The sequence below is a fragment of the Phacochoerus africanus genome, chromosome 2, assembly GCF_016906955.1.
Source record: "Phacochoerus africanus isolate WHEZ1 chromosome 2, ROS_Pafr_v1, whole genome shotgun sequence".
In the NCBI taxonomy this organism is placed as follows: domain Eukaryota; kingdom Metazoa; phylum Chordata; class Mammalia; order Artiodactyla; family Suidae; genus Phacochoerus; species Phacochoerus africanus.
In genome coordinates, this window is record NC_062545.1 from 41,155,651 (window position 1) to 41,173,863 (window position 18,213).

The 18,213-nt window shown below is 35.7% G+C and overlaps 1 protein-coding gene across 1 annotated transcript in view; it reads left to right on the forward strand.

Moving 5' to 3' along the window:
• The window catches only part of TBC1D32 (TBC1 domain family member 32), a 213,479-nt gene that overhangs the window by 176,325 nt on the left and 18,941 nt on the right, over positions 1-18,213 (forward strand). Inside the window, exon 33 of the mRNA XM_047759558.1 lies at positions 14,585-14,773. Coding sequence (XP_047615514.1) covers positions 14,585-14,773 — 189 coding nt within the window. The remainder of the gene's footprint in view (positions 1-14,584; positions 14,774-18,213) is intronic.

Genomic DNA, 18,213 nt, shown 5'->3' on the forward strand with positions numbered 1-18,213 from the left:
TGGTACAACAACAATACGTCATGTTTTAAGATCTTTAACTAAACTTAATGAGTACAATTCAAGGGCCTGTAGGTACAATACATCATGTGGAAATGAGGAGACTCAGTACAAATCATCTCATGGCCAGCCAATTTTTACAGTTTTTACAAGAGGTCACAGACACAAGAATTTGGCATTCATAAATCTTGTTTTTTAGACTAGTGTTTATCTTTAAAGCATTATGGCAGGGAGACAGTATAAGAAAATATAAATCAACTTAACTAGCTATCACTTACAAGCTTCTAAAATCAAGGGCAAAACTCATAGCTACGTTTCTTTGGATCAAGAATAATATATGTCTAACTTCTATGAACCTCATTAAAATCCTAACTCTAAAGTTTACTGTATAACTAGTTAGTAGATAAACACCATGTTTTAATTAAATTGGATTTGAATAGGGGAAAGTCCTTCAGGATGAAATTCTTATTATATTATTGTTGTAATTTTGTTAAATCACAAATTACCACAGGAAAATAAGAATGGAAAATAAGAATAATAAGCAAATAATCAGGAAAGGCTGAGGAAAACTGAATAGCAAGTGAATAACAGAAAAGACTAAGTCATCCATGGAACAATCCCCACTCAGCAATGCAAAATGGAAATTGTTTCCTGGAAAACTTAGTTCCCCACCAAGGTCAGCGGGCGAGCTTTATTGTCCTTTAGGGCCTGTCCTCAGAATTGCACCCTGCAGGCAGGTATCCCCTTGTTTAGGAACCTGCCCTCGGAATTGCACCATACAGACAGGCCCCTTTTCCTGATCAGGAGCTTGCCCTTGGAATCAAACCATTCAGGCAAGCTCCCTTCCTCGACTCCTTGTATCTTCTCGGCACCTGCAACGTAGGAAGCTTTGCCATTTATTCTCTTTATATTTTACTAATGTTGTATAGCTTTTTATATATAGGTGCAGTACATTTCTTATTACAGGTATTTTTTTTGTCTTTTTAGGGCCACACTTGTGGCATATGGAGGTTCCCAGGCTAGGGGTTGAGTTCCCAGCTAGTAGGCCCTTGGCCTACACCACAACTGCACCAACATGGGATCCCCAAGCTTCATCTGTGACCTGCACCACAGCTCAAGCAATGCAGATCCTTAACCCACTGAGCGAGGCCAGGGATCGAACCTGTGTCCTCATGAGTTCTAGTTAGATTTGTTTCGTTTCCTCTGAGCCATGATGGGAACTCCATAGATATTTTTAGTTACTTTAGCGCAAAATCTCTGTTTCACTTTTATTTTCTCTTTATTATTAATGATTAGTAAAGTTATTAGCTTTTTTAACACCAATTCAGTTATGCTTTTTTTCTAGATTTGTGTTTACTTTTTTAGTCCAACCTCCTAATGTACTGTATTTCTGCTTCATTCTTTCTTAATTATGTAATTTTTTACTAGGCATAATAACCTCTAGGTCCATCCACATTGTCCCAAATAGCAAAATTCTTTTTTATGGCTGAATGATGTTCCATTATATGTATATATACCACATCATCTTTATCTAGTTTATCTGTTGATGGGCACTTATGTTGCTTCCATATCTTGGCCGTTATAAATAATGCTGAATATGGATATTGAGAGGCATAAAAAATGAGTCAAAGGCAGACTCACAATTATAGAAAATAATCTAGTGGTTACCAGAGGGTGGAGAGGGAAGGGTAGAGAGGCAAAATAGGTGTAGAGGATTAAGAGGTGCACATTACTAGGTATGAAGGTAATAAATTACATGGATATAATATGTAGCATTGGGAATATAACCAATATTGTGTAATAACTTTGTATGGAGTATAGTCTATAAAAATGTCAAATTACTGTGTTAGACACCTGCAGCTAATATTATGTCAGCTATACTTCAATAAAAATATTTTTGTAATATTTTCCAGAATAATTCAAATAATAGCAACTTACTTGTTTTAGACTTGAATAACTATTGGGAGATCATCCAGCATTTCCCCATTGAGTAGTAACTATTTATTGGAGAGATTTACTCCCTATCATGCTATGGAAGAATTTCTCTAGTCTGTGTAAAGTACTGAATTTTATTTCCTTTCTTTTAATCAAATGAGAATGTTGAATTTTATCAAGTTCCTTTATGGTTAAGATTATCTTGATGTTTGGAGCTTATTTGACCGCTTTATATAACATGTCGATAGTTTTCTTTTTAATAGTAAAATATCCTTTTTTGTTTGTTTGTTCTACTGGATATCTTTTCCTTTTGACTAGACAGTAGAGTTCTTGACATTATGGTATGTGCTTCTATACTTAATTTGAAAGAGCCCTTATGTCATTTATCACATTTACTTGCTTCAGGTTGCTCTGCCTGTTGAAATTTAAATTTCCTCAAGTTTAATAAGAAGTTTAAACATAGCAAAGAAATTGCATGTAATGGATAGGATTACTCTTCCTCAGCCAATTCTAACTTACTGTGAATGTACCTAAAACACTTCTGAGAATTTTGAATTACAAAATATCTAATTCTGCTTGGAAGTAGTTACTTAATGTTTACTATAAACTCAATAATCCATTTTTCCTATTTTTTTAAAAAAATTCAAGCCAGGGAGCAGTATATTCATGAAAGTTCCTTTTGCCATTCTACTCTTGATTATGTATCTTGAATACAGTTTGTATTGTCTAATATCTCCAATCATTTATTAGTTGCCAACGTATGTCCTTTAAAAATGAACTACCAAAAAATACAGAAAAACTTGCACTACATGAGCCCCACCCTATCATTCTGATACCTCTTTATCATTTTGACACCTCTTTAGCAATTTAATATGTTTATCAATTTGAAATTGCATACATGAAGCAGAATTACCTAATAAAGACTATTGCATTATTCCTGAGTAGTAATGTTATTAGGTTTTTTTAATTATCTAATGTAAAAAATGCCTTTTTAATGTCTCCATATGTGAGCTAATCATTCCGTATATTAGGAAGTACATATCATTGCTTTGTTGATATTATTTGCCATTTTATTACTAATTATAAAATACGAAAACAACTTTTAAATAACTAGGTATATGTAGTTAAGTAACTATTTGGATGAAAAATTTGTATTTCAAAGCTTGTTCATTTTGATCTCATTAGGAGCAGTGCTTTTTGAAGTTGAGTATTTATAGACACTAAGGGATTGGTTGATTAATGAATTCGTGGGGAGATTGCTGACTAATACATACAGATCTCTAGAGTAAAAATAATCTCAACTAGAATACAGAAAATTTTGTAGTTAAATGTAAGTATAGTTAGAAATATTTATTGGTTGATTAGAGTTTGAGTAACTGAGATTGGAAAAAAATTGAAATTCAAATATATATATTTATAAATGAAAAGAAAAATCACATCTTCTAATTAACTTTTTGACCAATTTTGTTCTTTGATAAAAAAATCTTTATTTAATAATTTTGCTAGCTTAAGAAGTATCCAATATTTTTAAAGCCTTTTGTAATTCCTTGGGGTTGTCATTCTGCATGTCATTGATTGTCAGCAAGTGGGCTACTTTGAGTACTCTTCTAAGCATACTCTAGAAACCTCTTGGTTCTTCTCATTGCTCTTTGTCTCCTCTCCACCCCCCACCCCACCATGAAAGCAGGATTAAAGAAAACTATTATGTTTTCTGATATAGTGCTTTTGGAAAATGCAAAAGTACACAAATGAAAAGCAACATGTCAAGACTGGGATTGTCTCCTGTTCAGAGTCACATTCATATGTGTTCATGTTCCCAAGCTTTCCCCCTCCTCATGTTGCTGATGTTGCTTATTTAAAATGATACCTTCAGGAGTTCCTGTCGTGGCGCAGTGGTTAATGAATCCAGCTAGGAACCATGAGGTTGCGGGTTCGATCCCTGCCCTTGCTCAGTGGGTTAACGATCCAGCGTTGCCATGAGCTGTGGTGTAGGTTGCAGATGCGGCTCGGATCCCGCGTTGCTGTGGTTCTGACGTAGGCTGGCAGCTACAGCTCTGATTAGACCCCTAGCCTGGGAACCTCCATATGCCACGGGAGTGGCCCAAGAAATGGCAAAAAGACAAAAATAAATAAATAAAAAAATAAAATGATACCTTCAGAGAAATGTCTGTTTAGGTCTTCTGCCCACTTTTTGACTGGGTTGTTTGGTTTTTGTTGTTGTTGTTGAGTTGTATGAGTTGTTGGTATATTTTGGAGATTAGGCCCATGTCAGTTGCAACATTTCCAGAGATTCTCTCCCATTCTGTGGGTTGTCTCTTAGTTTTTTTAATGATTTTTTTTTTTTTTTGGCTGTGCAAAAGCTTTTAAGTTTATATCCCATTGGTTTATTTTTGTTTTTATTGTCATTATTCTAGGAGGTGGATTAAACAAGATGTTGCTGTAATTTACATCAAAAAACTTTCTGCCTGCCCTGTGTTTTCCTCAAGTTTTATGATATCTGCCCTTACATTTACTTCTTTAATCCATGTTGAGTTTATTTTTGTGTATGGTGTTTATTTTTTGTATATGGAGAATGTGCTTATTTCATTCCTTTACATGTAGCAGTCCAGTTTTCCCAGCACCACTATTGAAGAGACTATCTTTCCTCCACTATAGGTTCTTGCCTCCTTTGTCATAAATTAGTTGGCTCTAGGTGCCTGGGTTTATTTCTGGGCTTTTTACTCTGTTCCACTGATCTATGTGTCTGTTTTTGTGCCAGTAACATACTCTTTTCATAACTGTAGCTTTATAGTACAATCTGAAGTCAGGGAGTGTGATTTCTCCAGTTCTGTTTTTCTTTTTCAATATTTTTTTTTGGCTATTTGGGGTCTTCTATGTTTCCATACAAATTTTAAAATACTTTGTTCTAGTTCTGTGAAGAATGTCATTGGTAATATGATAGTAATTGCATTGAATCTGTAGATTGCCTTGGGTAGTATAGTCATTTTGACAATGTTGATTCTTCCAATCCAGGGTCATGGTATATCTTTCCATTTGTTTGTGTCATCTTTGATTTCTTTCATCAGTGTCTTAAAGTTTTCAGAATACAGGTCTTTTGTCTCTTTAGGTAGGTTTTTTCCTAGTTTTTTTTTTTTTAATCTTTTTGAATGTGATGGTAAATGGGATGTCATCTGCAAACAGTGATAGTTTTACTTCTTTTCCATTTAGATTCCTTTCATTTATTTTTATTCTCTGATTTCCATGCCTAGGACATCCAAAACTGTGTTGAATAACAGTAGTGAAAATAGACATTCTTGTCTTGTTCCTGATCTTAGTGGAAATGCTTTCATTTTTTTCACCATTGAGAATGATCTTAGCTGTGGGTTTGTCATATATGGCTTTTATTATGTTGAGGTAGGTCCCTCTATGCCTACTTTCTGGAGGGCTTTTATCAGAAATGAGTTTTGAATTTTGTCAAAAGGTTTTTCTGCATCTATTGAGAACCTTATATGGTTTTTAATTTGCAGTTTGTTTTTTGTTGTTGTTTGTTTTCTGTTTGTTGTTTGTTTGTTTGTTTTGCTTTTTATTGCACCTGCAGCATATGGAGGTTCCCAGGCTAGGGGTCTAATCTGAGCTACAGCTGATGGCCTATGCAACAGCTCCAGCAACACAGGCTCTGAGCTGCGTCAGTGACCTTCACCATGGCTCACAGCAATGCCAGATTCTTAACCCACTGAGCGAGGCCAGGGATCAAACCCACAACCTCACGGTTCCTAGTCGGATTTGTTACTGCTGCACCACAATGGGAACTCCACTTTTCAGTTCGTTGTTGTGATGTATTGATTTTTAGATGTTTTAGAATGCTTGCATCTCTGAGATAAATCCCACTTGTCATGGTGCATGATCCTTTTACTATATAGTTGGATTTGTTTCACTAATATTTTATTGAGGATTTTTGCATCTATGTTGATCAGTCGTATTGGCCTATAATTTTCTTTTGTTGTGGTATCTTTGGTTTTGGTGTCCGGTTGATTTGCCTCATAGAATGAGTTTGGGAGTGATCCCTCCTCTGCAATATTTTTGGAAGATTTTCAGAAGGCTAGGTGTTAACTCTTCTCTGAATGTTGGATAGATTTGGCCTGTGAAGCCATCAAGTCCTGGACTTTTGTTTTTTTGGAAAAATTTGAATAGCATTTTCAATTTCAGTACTTGTGATTGGTCTATTCATATCTTCCATTTCTTCCTGGTTCAGTCATAGTAGGTTATACCTTTGTAAGAATCTTTCCATTTCTTCTAGGTTATCCATTTTATTAGCATATAGTTTCTTATAGTAGTCTCTTAGAATCCTTTGTGTTTCTGCAGTGTCAGTTGTACCTTTTTTCATTTCTGATTTTATCGATTTGAACCCTCTCCTTTTTTTCTTGATGAGTCTGGCTAAAGGTTTATCAATTTTTTTGATCATTTCAAAGAACCAACTTTTGGTTTCATTGATCTTCTCTATTGTTTTCTTTGTCTCTGGGTCATTAATTTCTACTCTAATCTTTATGATTTCTTTCCCTCTACTAATTTTGGGCTTTGTCTGTTTTTCCTTTTCTAGATGTCTTAGGTGTAAGGTTAGATTGTTTGAGATTTTTTTCTTGTTTCCTGAGATAAGATTATATTGCTGTGAATTTCCATCTCAGGACTGTCAGAACTGCTTTCTTTTTTATAATTTTTATTTTTTCCATTATAGCTGGTTTGCTGTGTTCTGTCAATTTTATATTGTACAGCATGGTGACCCAGTTACACATACATGTATACATTCTTTTTTTCTGACATTATCATGCTCCATCATAAGTGACCAGACTTAGTTCTCAGTCCTACACAGCAGGATCTCATTGCTAATCCATTCCAAAAGCAATAGATTGCATCTGTTAACCCCAAGCTCCCCATCCATCCCACTCCCTCCCCTTCCCCCTTGGCAACCACAAGTCTATTCTCCAAGTCCATGATTTTCTTTTCTGTGGAAGGGATCATTTGTGCTGTATATTAGATTGCAGATATAAGTGATATCATATGGTATTTGTCTTTCTCTTTCTGACGTAACTTCACTCAGTATGAGAGTCTCTAGTTCCATCCATGTTGCTGCAAATATGTTTTAATAGCATATAAAATAGTTAATAGTATCAAAAGACTGGAAATGATGCAAATGTCTTAAATACAGGATGGCTGACTAAATATGGTTTATCCACAGTACAGCACTATGCAGTTGTAAAAATAAGTGAGAAGTATCCCTATATATTTCCATAGAGTGATATACAGGATTTTGTGTTAAATGAGAAAAAGATCCAAAAAAAAAAAGATCACTTAGTATGTTACTATTTATATAGGAAAGGGTAGGGATATATATATACATGTACAAATCTGCTTGTATTAAAAACATGAAAGAATGTACCATATTTTTTTAAACGATTTGCTGATAGGAATAGGGAATGAACGAGCTGAAGAGTTAATGAATATACTTTATCTTTGTAGTCATTTAAATAGTTTATATAATAATATGAATACGTATAGTTAATGAATATAACAGTACCCACTTGATGGTATAACCTTAAAAGGGGCACTTTTTTTTTTCTTTTTTTTGACCACACCCACAGGAAATGGAAGTTCCTGGATCAGGGATTGAATCTGAGCTGCACCTGCAACCTGTGCCACAGCTGAGGCAACACTAAATCCTTAACCCCCTGCACAAGGCCAGGGATTGAACACATGCCTTTGCAGAGACCCGAGGTACTGCCAACTGGCTTTGGATCCTTAATCCACTGTGTCACAGCAGGAACTCCAAGAGGCACTGAAAAAAAGAAATTTTTTTTTTTTTTTTTTTTAGACAAAGGAGAAAAAAATAGCTTTACTGCTTTGTCAGGCAAAGGAGGCCACAGCAGGCTAATGCCTAAATGCTCTGGCCTCCTTTGGGAGGGAATAGGTAATTTCATAGTTTCAGAGTGGAAAATAGGGTTACAGATAAGAATCAGGGTAGATGCAAGTTTAGTGACCCCAGGCCTGGTTCTGATGGTCCTCCTTCTTTCTGGTATGAAGAATGCTTCATGAAGTAGTTAACATCTTCCATTTATTGGCAAAATTTTTTAATGGTTTTTTAAAATTGAAGTATATTTGGAGTTCCTGTCGTGACTCAGTGGTTAACGAATCCTACTAGGAACCATGAGGTTGTAGGTTTGATCCCAGGCCTTGCTCAGTGGGTTATGGATCCGGCATTGCCATGAGCTGTGGTGTAGGTTGCAAACACGGCTGGGATCCTGCATCACTGTGGCTCTGCCGTAGGCTGGCGGCTGCAGCTCCGATTAAACCCCTAGCCTGGGAACGTCTATATGCCACAGGAGCGGCCCAAGAAATGGCAAAAAAAAAAAAAATGGAGTATATTTACAATGTTGTGTTAGCTCCAGGTATAAGCAAAGTGGATCTGTTTTATACATGTGTGTGTGTGTGTGTGTGTGTATTCTTTTGCTCATTCTTTTCCATTTAGGTATTACAAGACATTGAGTTTAGTTCCCTGTGCTGTATTATAGGTCTTTGTTGTTTATATGTTTTATGTATAGTAGTGTGTATATGTTAATCCCAGCCTCCTAATTCATCCCTTCTACCTTTCCCCTTTAGTAACCATGAATTTGTTTTCTGTGTCCTGTTTTGTAAATAAGATCATTTGTAGCATTGTTTTAAATTCCACATGTGTTATCATATGATGTTTGTCTTTTACGTCTAATTTCACTTAGTATGAAAATCTCCTAGGTCCATCCATGTCACTGAAAATAACATTTCATCCTTTTTATGGCTGAGTAATGCACCATTGTGTATATATGCCACATCTTTTTTATCTGTTCCTCTGTCAGTGAACATTTAAGTTGCTTCCATACCTTCACTATTGTAGATATTGCTGCTATATTGGGTTGCGTGTATGTTTTCTAATTAGAATTTTCTCTGGTTATATACCCGGGAGTGGAAATGCAAATTCATATGGTTACTCTATTTTTAGGTTTTGATTTTTGTTTTTGTTTTGTCTTTTTAGGGCCGTACCTGAGGCATATGGATGTTCCCAGGCTAGGAGTTGAATTGGAGCTGTAGCCGCTGGCCTACGCCATAGCCACACCAGTTCTGAGCTGCATCTGTGACGCCACAGCTCACAGCAATGCCAGATCCTTAACCCACTTAGCAAGGCCAGGAGGTGAACCTACGTTCTCATGGATACTAGTCAGATTCAGTTTCTGCTGAGCCATGACAGGAACTCCCTATTTTTAGTTTTTTTAAGAAACTTTCATACTGTTTTCCCATAGTGGCTGCACTAATTTACATTCTTACATTCTTACCAGCTGTGTAGGAGGGTTCCTTTTTCTCTACACACTGAGGCCCTTTAAAACACAGTAATTTGATTGTATATGCCAAGTGATATGTTACAGCAAAAAATACTTACTGTTTTAAGTAATCATACTGCTTGTGGTGGTTTTGGCCTTATTCTGGATCGTTTTTGTCTTGTGTGATAAATGAAAAATTAGTGCCATTGTTAACTCTGTGATTCAGTATCTTTCATATGATTTCAGTTATATGTGGAATCTTAAAAGGATACAAATGAACTTATTTGCAGAACAGAAACAGACTCACAAACTTTGAAAAACTTATGATTACAAAGGGGACATGTGCAGGGAGAGAGGGGTAGACTGGGGGTTTGGGATGGGAATGTCCTAAAATTAAGTTGCGGTGATGGTTGTACAACTATAAATATAATAAAATTTATTTTGAAAAATAAGGCATACACAGATATAATCTATAGCAACATATGATGTACTCTACCTAAAATTTTTAAAGAAGGAAACCTATAGAGGAACATAGACTTGAGACATATTAACCAAACAAAATTTTAAGCTGTGATGCGTCTGGTTCATGTACTGCTTTCATCCTTTTATGTATATTTGGGATAATTCCATAATCAAAATATTAAAGAAAAATTCTTCATATCTATTTGGATGCATACTATCTCCTTTGCCCTTTTGGAATCTGAGACTGTCAGATGATTTGCAGACCATTGCTTTGTATAAAGGTAAAGAAGTTATTTGCTTAAGGGTTAAAAACTGACTCATTGTTCAGCATTCTTCCAGGGAAAGAATGTTTTATAATTCCATTACAGTTCAATAATTCGGGACTATTTTGCACATATAAAAGCAATAGCAGATATAATTCCTGCCAAGTGAAAAAGGTCATATATTTAAAAAGGTATGTCTCATCTTTCAGTGTGAGTCACATGAGAGTGGGAGCCAAAAGACTTTTGTTCACTTAAAAATTATTATACTTGTTGTAGATTGGGTATATAAGTATTTGTTAAATGAATAATAAACACTTGTACATTTGTTATGGAACATTTGTAACATTTACATAGCACTTGATGTGTTTTCAAAGCTCTTTCAGTTATCATTTTCATAAGTTTTTTAAGGAACACTTATTTCTTAAAAGTTAACATGTGCATAATAGGAAACTAAAAAACACAAATAGGAAGCAGAAAACAAAGTCATCAATAATCAAGTGGTTTACATTTTGAGGTGTCGTCCTAGGTCTCATCTCTGTATCTACAGAATGGAGCATCCATTTTTTATGCAATTGAGACCATATAGTTATGTGTCCTGATTTTTCACACATCGTGAATATTTACCATTTCAGAGTCCCAAAGCTATATGAGTATTTTGTTTTGATAACCAAGAATACATTACACCAGTCTGGAAGGAAGAAAAAATGTAATCCTGCCTTTCTTGATGGAAAAAAATTTCATAAAAGACAAAAATAGCAACAGGCCTTAAGATAAAGATATTATTAGTTATGATTAAAATACTACATTCCCTTAATGTTCAATTAAAAATGACTCATAAAGCAACAGAGTATACAAAGTACAATGCTTCTAAGAGGATTTGTTTTCCGATATAAACTATTAAAATAATAGCAAGGAGGTATGTTTCCACCAAAACTTAACAGTATATTCCTATAGGACAGCCAAAAGATGCACACACATCAGTGGTTATCATCAAAACATGAGTAGGAACAGGGAGTTCCCGTCGTGGCGCAGTGGAAATGAATATGACTAGCATCCATGAGGATTCAGGTTCGATCCCTGGCCTCACTCAGTGGGTTAAGGATCCAGCGTTGCCGTGAGCTGTGGTGTAGGTCACAGACGCATCTTGGATCTGGCGTTGCTGTGGCTGTGGAGTAGGCCAGCAGCTATAGCTCCCATTTGATCCCTACCCTGGGAACCTCTATATGCCAGGGGTGCGGCCCTAAAAAGACAAAAAATATATATATATATATATGAATAGGAACACATTCACATATGTTCTCACCGTTATACTTCTGCCCTTCTGCTGCGAAACTAATGAACAAGTCCTGACTTGTTTTTGAGACCATTTAACAATTCCATCTCCAAGGTGCTGCTTTTATATCAGTTATAACAGATTTTTACGAGTCAGTTAATTCACTAGCCCTACTTTTTATTATATGTCGTCACCTTAGGACATCTAAAAAGCTTAGATGTTGCAAGGTAAAGAATGAACCTTGTCCACAATGAGCATAGGTCCTTTACAAAAATGCATATCATTTTTCCTCTTCTAAATTTCCCGTGTGTAGAAAAGACTGGTATTATCTCCACTTAATGGAAGCAGATAGTGTATAGAAAACAATGCTTGAAAATTGCATAAATGCCAGAAAATTGCAATTGCACTAGAAACTATAATAAAGTAATTGCAGATTTGGGGGCAACTTTCTTTTAATCAATATGAATAAAGCTTGATAAGTATTTTGACTTTAGATATCTTTGAATCATAGAAAGTTGCCAAGTTTACATGATCAAAATGAGTTGATTATTAACAGTTTCACACCATTCAACGTGTAGAATAATCAGGTCAACTAGAAAGGATATAAAAGCTGTTAGCCCTTCATCACTGTCTACTTGCTAGTCACCCTTGAAGCTGACAACTGAATGGGAACTGCTTTCTCTGGCTGCTAGGATCATTTGTATTAATTTTCAGTCTTCACTTATTTCCCCTTGTTCATTCATCCAGAGACTCCTTTTTATTAACAAAGCAGGGCCCTGAGTTGATTGGCATTAATAGCTGTAGCAAAGAACAGACAGCACCCTGGCAACAGTATATTAGGGAATTAAAAGTTTTGCTTCTAAGCAAAGAACCACTGACTGCTTCAACCCATCTAGTCAAATAGAAGCATGAGATATTTCCTCAGTCTATAAGAGCCATACTGTGTGGATATTTGTTGGGCAGTGGAAGTTTGGTGACAGACTTGACATGCAAACCCACTCTCCAGTTTAAGATCTAGGAGAAGAATCAATTGCTATCAAGTGAAAAGTAAAGTTGGGACCAAAGGAAATTAAATATATCCTGCAAAATATTTGATGGCACATATTTGATGTTCATAGGTATATTTAATTCAATATTGAGCTATCCCATAAACTCTATGAAAATATTTCAGAACATGATAGAAGAAGGGCATAATATTGGTAAAGGAAAATCTTATACCTAAGGACAGAATTATAATAAAGGAAGAAGTGGTCATGTGTAGTTGTTATTATCAATAATAAGAAATATGCCTGTAATAGCTGAGATTAAAACGTTAATGGTTGACATGCGTAATGATGTATGAAAAACAAAAATGTATTGATACCATCTCATATGGGCTAAACTGTGACCCCCCCACTACAATTCATATGTTTAAATCCTAACCATCAGCACCTCAGAATGAGACTGTATTTGGAGATGGAGTCTTAAAGGGGTAATTTAAAATGAGGTTATTAGGGTAGGTCTGAATCTGTTATGATCAGTGAACTTAGGAGAAATTAAAACACCAGCATGTACAGAGGGAGGACCATGTGAAAGCACAGAAGATGGTCATCCACAGGCAGAGCAGAGAGGCTTCAGAAGAAACCAGCCCTGCTAGTGCCTTGATCTGGGACTTCTCCAGAATTGTGAGAAGATAAATTTCTGTTTTTTATTTAAGTCACCCAGTCTGTGGTACTTTGTTACAACAACTCTAGCAAACTAATACACCATGTTAAAGGCAGTTGAGAACAGAATCCGCATCCCCCAAAATTGACTCAAATATAAAAGCAAATTTTAGAGACTATTCCAGAATATGTGTGTGTGTGTGTGTATATATATATATATATTTTTTTTAGGGCTGCACCCGTGACATATGGAGGTTCACAGGCTAGGGGTCCAATCGGAGCTGTTGCCGCCGGCCTACACCAGAGCCACACAGCAACACCAGATCCTTAACCCACTGAGTGAGGCCAGGGATCGAACCCACAATCTTGTGGTTCCTAGTCGGATTTGTTTCCGCTGCACCATGACAGCAACTCCCCAGAATATATTTTTTAAAGACCAAAACAATAGAACAAAAGAAAATTTGTGTATGTCTATGACAAATTAAGCCACCCCTATATCTATTCCCATTACTTCTTGTCTTCCCACTTCTAAAAACTATAGAAAAGAGAAGGTCAATAAAGGGAATCTATCCTCATTGGTAATTTGTAACTCATAAACGAACGTTAACGTATTGGAAAATAATTGTCTCAGTTTCCCAGGAGTATCAAAGTACTATGAACTGAGTGGTATAAAACAAAAGAAATTTACCTTCTTACAGTTTTGGAGAAGAAAACACTAGAATAAAAGTGTTGGCACTAGGGGAAGAATGGTTTGATGCCTCTCTCCTAGCCTCTGGTAGGCGTAGCTATTTCCTGGCTTATAGATGCATCACTCCAGTCATCTGTCTTCACATGACATACTCCATATGTGTCTTTTCAGTGTTTTCCTCCTGCATTCACATTGTTCAGCTTCCTTGATACTGGTTACATCGGAATACGGCTCACTCTCATGAACTCATTTTAACTTGATTTCTTCTGTAAATTAATGTCACATTCACAGGTCCTGAGGGGTTAGGACTTTGACATTTTGATGAGGGGAGTGGAGACACAGTTCTACCCATACCATCGCCAAAATGTTAACAATGTCACATTAACACATTAACTGTCTTATTTTTTTATTTTTTAATTTTTTCATAATGGACTTGCGTTGCCTTTGTAATATGAAAAATATTATTCAGAAAGTAAAACAATTTTTATAAAAGTCTGTTGAATTATTCTGTACATTAGCTCTTAGTTTTTATGTTATATAATTCTGGTTGGTTTAAATTATTTTCTGTTTCAACAAGAGTCCATTTGCATTAATGCGGCATTTAATAATCTGTCATCTGCATAATTATACATCTGTGATTACAGGTAGGATAGAAAAAGCTCCCAACTCTGCATTAAAATAGTGTCAGCATTTATTATCTGTAAGAGCAGACTGGTGTTACGGGTAAGAAGAGGACATATGAAAAAGTATTTAGTAATAGCTCTTTGAACAATGTGAACACCATCAGTTACCCCCAAGTCCTGAGACTGAAGGCCGTGAAAGTATTCTCACACAATAGGTAAATAGGTGAAGCATCCTTATTAGGCTGCTTGTGTGTGGAATGTCTTTCTGTTTTGACTTAATACCAATAAGCTCTTCATTGTGGGAGTTATTGGGTACTGCTTTTTAGAGTCAAATGTAGTTTTAAAGCTTTCTAATAAACTAACTTCTTTTTTTTCTAGATTTGCCTGCAATGGATAACTCAGTGTTTTTGGAATTATCTAGATTGGATAGAAATCTGCCATTATATTGCCACTTGTGTTTTCCTTGGCCCCGATTATCAAGTGTATATCTGTATAGCCATATTCAAACATCTACAGCAAGACATTCTACAGCACACTCAGACTCAAGATCTGCAGGTTTTCCTCAAAGTAAGTGACTTTATTTCTAGACGAAAAATGTTGGTCGAGAGTTAATAGTCAACTTTAATAGGGTGTCTAATGCCAGATACTCTTTTAGACACGCATACAATCCTAAAAATACCCATGAGAGGTAAGTATTATCTTCATTTGAAATGAGGAAACTGAAGCACCTAAGTTAAGCAAATTGCCCAAGATAAATAGCAGGTGAGTGGTGGGCCTGGGATATGAAGTTATGATGCCTAGATACAAAACATTCTATGCCAAGGCTTACTTTTTTTTTTTTTTTTGTATTCCTATATCTTATTTGGTCAATAAAAATTCATTCTTAATACAGAGCTTAGTTACTTTTAAAAAGCATTTAATGTAATTTCCTATACCTTCATATTGTTTTTCTAAACTTTCAAATATTTTTATAAAAGGTTTCCATGAAATATTCTATCACAACACTCTTTTTACAGCCACTACTATATTAATATTTTAAAGCAAGATATAGTTGCTTTATTTCTCACAATAATGTGACTTTTCTATCTCTGGACTTTAGAAAAACAAGATGTATAACTACATCCCTGTGTGCAGGTCTTACTGAAAAGCCACCCACTGCGACTCCTAAACACACGTATGCATAAGTACACTACAAGCACCAGTGGTCATTTGCTAGGTTTTTTCCAAGTGGACAATTTCTATGTGAATTAATTTTATATTTATTCTTTACCATTATATACTTGTCAGAGTTATTTTTCATTTAATAAGGACTTTCTGTAAGTAAATATCTTTGATCATTTAAAATTGCCAAACTATCAAGTATCAAATATTTTTATTTCATAAATAGTGAACTCAAAAAGATCTCACACTTCCTACATATATCAATAGAATTATAATGTTAGAAATAATCTTTTTTCGTTAATAGTACACATTTAATGGGGTTTTTTTTTTTGACTCTGCTTGTTTAGAAAATTGAATTACAATACAATAAAGAGACAAAAAGACACGTAACCATTTTTTTAGTAACAATTATTTTTTAAATACATTCAAATAATGGGAGTAATTTTTTTTTCTTTTTGCTTTTAATCAGATATACTGCCTTTCATTTCATTCCTGTAGTATTGGAAGAGTAGACAAATCAGACTTGGTGAAAGGATGGAAAAATAGCAGATATAACAGGGAGCAATTTAAGAATCTATGGTAATGTTCACCTACTCATAGGGAACTTTAAACAACATAAGTAGAGTTCAGATGGTCAAGATAATTGAGAACAAGATAAGATTCTTTAACTGTAAACCAACTATAATGGAAAAAATAAAAACCAAAAAAAAAGACTAATTCAAACTTTCCTACTTTCTGCCTGAAGCTCCATGGAATTTTTAGTGTCAGATCAACACATAAAGAAAAAAAACCTTTCAGAAAGCCCAGCACATCATGTTGTCATGCCAACATTGGCATTGGCAAGTTCTACATCCGTATCATTATTTTATTTTATTTTAATATGGCTGTGCCTGTAGCATACAAAAGCTCCCAGGCCAGGGATAGAACCCAAGCAGCCATAGTAGTGACAGTGCCAAATCCTTAACAGCTAAAACTCATCTTCAACAGCCTCATCTTCAAGGACAATTCAGTTGCCCCCATCCTCACAGACATACATTGATACCCAGCATACCTCTAACTTGCCTGTTCTCTCATCTCCCTGCCCCCAGCATATCCTTCCTCGCCTTCAGCTTTATCTAGTTTACACCTGTTCCTTTCTCAATTCCTCTGCCTCCTTCATGCCAGAGCCCTTAATTTCTGTTTTTCCTCAGCACTTCCCAGCGTGGTTATTACTGACCTTCTCATCACTGAGACCTTCATTTCTGCTACCGGAATTCTGAAATGTTCCCCTTTGACCTTAGCCTCTTGCCTCTACCATTTCTCCCATTATTCTGTCTCCTGACTCTTCCTGACCTGGAGGTCATGATTGACAGGTGAAGACTCCCAGTGATTCTCTATACTCACTTTACTCTTCTCAGATCAAAACACTGCATTCCCTTCCTTTGACTTTTTAAATTATTTATTTATTTATTTATCTATTTATTTACTCGTCTTTTTAGGCCCACACCTGAGGCATATGGAGATTCCCAGGCTAAGGGGTCAACTCAGAGCTGCAGCTTCCGGCATACACCACAGCCATAGCAACACCAGATCCGAGTTGCGTATGCCACCTACACCGCAGCTCTCAGAAACACCATATCAGATCGTTAACCCACTGAGCAAGGCCAGGAATCAAAACTACGTCCTCATAAATACTAGTCAGTTTAGTTTCTGCTGACAATGGGAATTACCCCTTCCTTTGAATTTAAATGAGAGTTTTTCCCCTCTCACTCATTCCTGCTGGCCCTGTTCTTTTTTTTTTTTTTTTTTTTTAATGATTTTTATTTTTTTCCATTATAGCTGGTTTACAGTGTTCTGTCAGTTTTCGGCTTTACAGCAAAGTGACCCAGTCACACATACTTATATACAGTCTTTTTCTCACGTTACCATGTTCCATCATAAGTGATGAGATGTAGTTTCCAGTGCTGTACAACAGGATCTCATTGCTTATCCATTCCAAAGGCAATAGTCTGCATCTCTTAACCCCAAGCACCCCATCCATCCCACTCCCTCCCCATACTCCTTGGCAACCACAAGTCTGTTCTCCATGTCCATGATTTTCTTTTCTGTGGAAAGGTTCATTTGTGCCGTATATTAGATTCCAGATATGAGTGATAGCATACAGTATGTGTCTTTCTCTTTCTGACTTAATTCACTTCTATGAGAGTCTCTAGTTCCATCCATGTTGCTGCAGTGATCATAGAAATATTCTTAATGAAATGAAGTATAACCAGACAATGGTTACATGTAGAAGGAAACTTTAGAAAAAGAAAAAAGTGATCTGCAACTGGTAATTTGGAGAATAGGGTTGGTTAAGCAAATGAACATTACATTGTGGACAAAATGTGGGTTCCTTTTCAGTTAGGGACATTTTTATTAATTGCAGATAGGGATTTTATTAGTTGGTCAGATAGGGATTTCAGAGTCTGAAATTTTCTCAAACTCTTAGATTTGAATATATTCTAACCTATAATTCTCTATCCTCTTATCCCACTTTAGTTTGTCTTACAGTGTTTGTCACTGGCTGAAATGATTTTTTATACGTTTTTGTCAATCTTCCCCAGTATAATGTGTAAGCTCTACAAGGACCGATTTTGTCTGTCTTGTTTACTGATGTATTTTTCAATGCCTCAAACGATACCTGGCACATAGCAGGTGCTCAGTAAATACTTGTTGATAGAGTAAACAAAGAAATAAATGTAAAGGGAGAGATGAATGAACTTAGTTTTATTCACATTGAATAACAAACATTACTAACATCTTCCTTTCCACCAGAAGGGTGTCTTTGTATTTCATCATCTTTAAATGTGATTAATGTTGGTGATTAT